This window comes from Hemitrygon akajei, chromosome 8, assembly GCF_048418815.1.
Source record: "Hemitrygon akajei chromosome 8, sHemAka1.3, whole genome shotgun sequence".
NCBI lineage: Eukaryota > Metazoa > Chordata > Chondrichthyes > Myliobatiformes > Dasyatidae > Hemitrygon > Hemitrygon akajei.
This window is the reverse complement of record NC_133131.1, coordinates 132,966,195-132,968,879: the sequence shown is the minus strand read 5'-3', so window position 1 is coordinate 132,968,879 and position 2,685 is coordinate 132,966,195. Positions and strand designations below refer to the sequence as shown.

Below are 2,685 nucleotides of genomic sequence, written 5' to 3'. Positions count from 1 at the left end.
GAATTGTCAAGTTCTGCTGAGGCACCTCAGATTTTACACACTTCCAGGTTCCTCTTTCTAAAGAAAGCAAACCTAGCATGATTAATCTTTCTCCTCAATGAAAATAATGTGCTCATCAACAAATACCCATGTCATTTTGAATCTTACTATGAATTCCTATTGAAGATGATTCTACAAGACGTCAAATATTTAATTCAAGTAATGACTTGTGAGAAACATTACAACTTTATTCATTCCATGTTGATTAATAATTGTATAATCAAAACAAATACAACAGTTATAAACTGGTTACAGGTTTGACCTTGCAAACCATCTTAGGAAGTTAGAACTTAATGCACCTTGGACAACGTATAAAAATCAGAAGTGAGGTGGCATGTCACAGAAGGTAATAAAATTAACTATAATGAAGCTCTGGAAGATCTGAAACTTCTTATCAAATTATAAAATCAAGGCAGAAATGTAATGGCGACCAGCCACCTGCCACCTGCCAGAATACATGAACTTATCAGGTAATACAGCAACAAATGATTGCATAAAATGCAACATGAACAAATCCTTCTGTAAAAGTGTTCTCCAAAAGGAAAAAAAAGCTTTCCAAACCAGAGACTTAACAAATTAATTTCCAAACATCAGAAATGTAAAATATTACAAAAATATCAATGAAACAGTTCTTTTTCATTTAATTCTGTGGTCTCATAACTCCAGTAAACCCGATTAAAACTCGGGTGTCCTGAAACCTTCATCAGTTAAACATCCATAAATTCACACATTGAATTAAGGCGTTACTTATATAGTTGATTGTAAGATCCATTTAAAGTGCCATTAGCCTGATCAGAATGTGTAAGAATTTAAAACAAAAGTAAAAATCAAAACTATATATCAACAATATTTACAATTCTACTTCAGGCTGCCAGTCTTACTCATTTCGGTTTCACCAGTTCAACAAGGAACCTTAAGTCCTGACAAACACTGTAGTGTGTGGAACGACTCAAAAGCTACCGTTCTGCTCAATGTACATTTTAGAAAGAGAAGCTGCCATGGCTTTAGCCAGTTCTTCGTCTCTTTTCCTCTGAACGTGTGTCTGTGCGCACCATGTTTCGTATTCTGGGTTGGGTAGTGACTGATCAAAAACAGCATCGTAGTGTCCATTGCTCAACCAACTCAACCATATGCTGGGTTTGGACTGGTCTTCGGGGCCAAGGCAATGCACCATAGTAGACACGGTCGGGCTTTCCATACTACCGCCAGTGGTTAAGTAGATGTTAACCTTCAGCATCTGACTCATAGCCAGTAGCTCCGGGTACCCGGCCCAAGCCCCGTCCTGAGCGGCACTTATCAGGAACTCCCCAACATCACCTTCAATAATGGGATTGAACTCATCCAGGTGATCAGCGATGTGGTACACAGTTTGTTCTCTCAGCTCCTTGTGCATGGTCTGGTCGCCATAGACAGCCTTGCTGACCGCCCTGTATAGGCAATTGCCGTCGGGAATGCTGTGAAACCTGTACTTTTGTTTCTCCCTCAAGTAACTGTTTTGCTTTTCCACCTCAGCCAAGTAACGTGCAATCCTGGCGTTTTTCTCCGACCGGTTCTCCACCACCAGATCCACCGTCCTGTAGCCCGCGCCGAGCTCGAGTTCCGCCGCCTGCAAAGCTGAAACGCGACTAGGGCCAGCTCGCTCAGGGCTCTCGGTTCGACTACCTACCCGCGCCACCTCTTCTTCTGCCTCCCCAGAGGTTCCCTCCAGGCCTTGGCCCCAAACTTGCGATGGCTTTTCACTGCCTCGGCCTCGATCTGCGCGTTCGGGGGCGGTGTGAGCCCTCTCGCTCAGCACCTGGACGGGCACGCCCCTCTCCAGCGGCCGCAGGGGAATCCTGGAGGTCGACGTGTAGAGGTGCACGGCTGGGCCCGGAACCGAGGCCGGGGCCTGGGTGAGTGGGTCGTAGCTTGAGAAGGCGGGCATGCTGGCAGGGGGGCAGGAGGCCTCACTCTTCACCGCGGCGCTCGGGTTGTCGACTGGCACCTTATCCTCCGCTTGGATAGAGACGCTGAAGGTGTTTTCAGGATAGCGAGTCAATACGCTGCTGTGAAAACGCATCCCGGCCTTCTTATAGCCGCCAATCCGGGTCGCCGTCAGAAATAGCCACTGTCATCACCACTCCCCGCACTTGGACGACTCGGCGCTGCCTTTAATTCCAGCTACGACACACACAACCCTAACTTTATCCGGATTACCTCAGCCTCGCTCCACTAAGTATAGCGGAGTGCGTCCTCTCGCCTGACCTCAGAGGAGCCGCCCCGCGTCTCTTAAACGGCATCACAGTGCACATTCGTCACAAGAGTGAGTATTCTGGAAGTGCCTGGATCCGTCCGTACCTCCCCTTCTGGCCGGGAGGCAGGCAGGCGACCTTGTTTACAACCTAGGCTGGCGCGGCTGCCTCAGAGTCAGCGGGCTGGAATGCTGCATCCGGCCAAAAGCGGGCAAGCTGCCATCGGACCTGTACATTGGCACTGCTTCTGCTCATCAAACCTACTGATTGTTCTGTTCCAGTTACCCAGCTTTAATATCTTTTTGGTTTACCGTAAATACGTTTTTTGGGCCAATTATTTCATGCCCCATGAAAGAAATTCAAAGGTGCGATAAAGGTGTTAGATTTTTAAAAAAAGAAATATCCTGGTCTCTAG

At 47.0% G+C, this 2,685-nt stretch overlaps 1 protein-coding gene across 1 annotated transcript; it reads right to left on the bottom strand.

The window, feature by feature from the left end:
• Positions 1–202: 202 nt before the first annotated feature.
• Positions 203–2,422, bottom strand: LOC140732270 (OTU domain-containing protein 1). The gene has a single exon (XM_073054660.1). It carries the CDS (start codon positions 2,096–2,098, stop codon positions 989–991), a length of 1,110 nt encoding a protein of 369 aa, XP_072910761.1. The 5' UTR covers positions 2,099–2,422; the 3' UTR covers positions 203–988.
• Between the last annotated feature and the right edge of the window lie 263 nt (positions 2,423–2,685).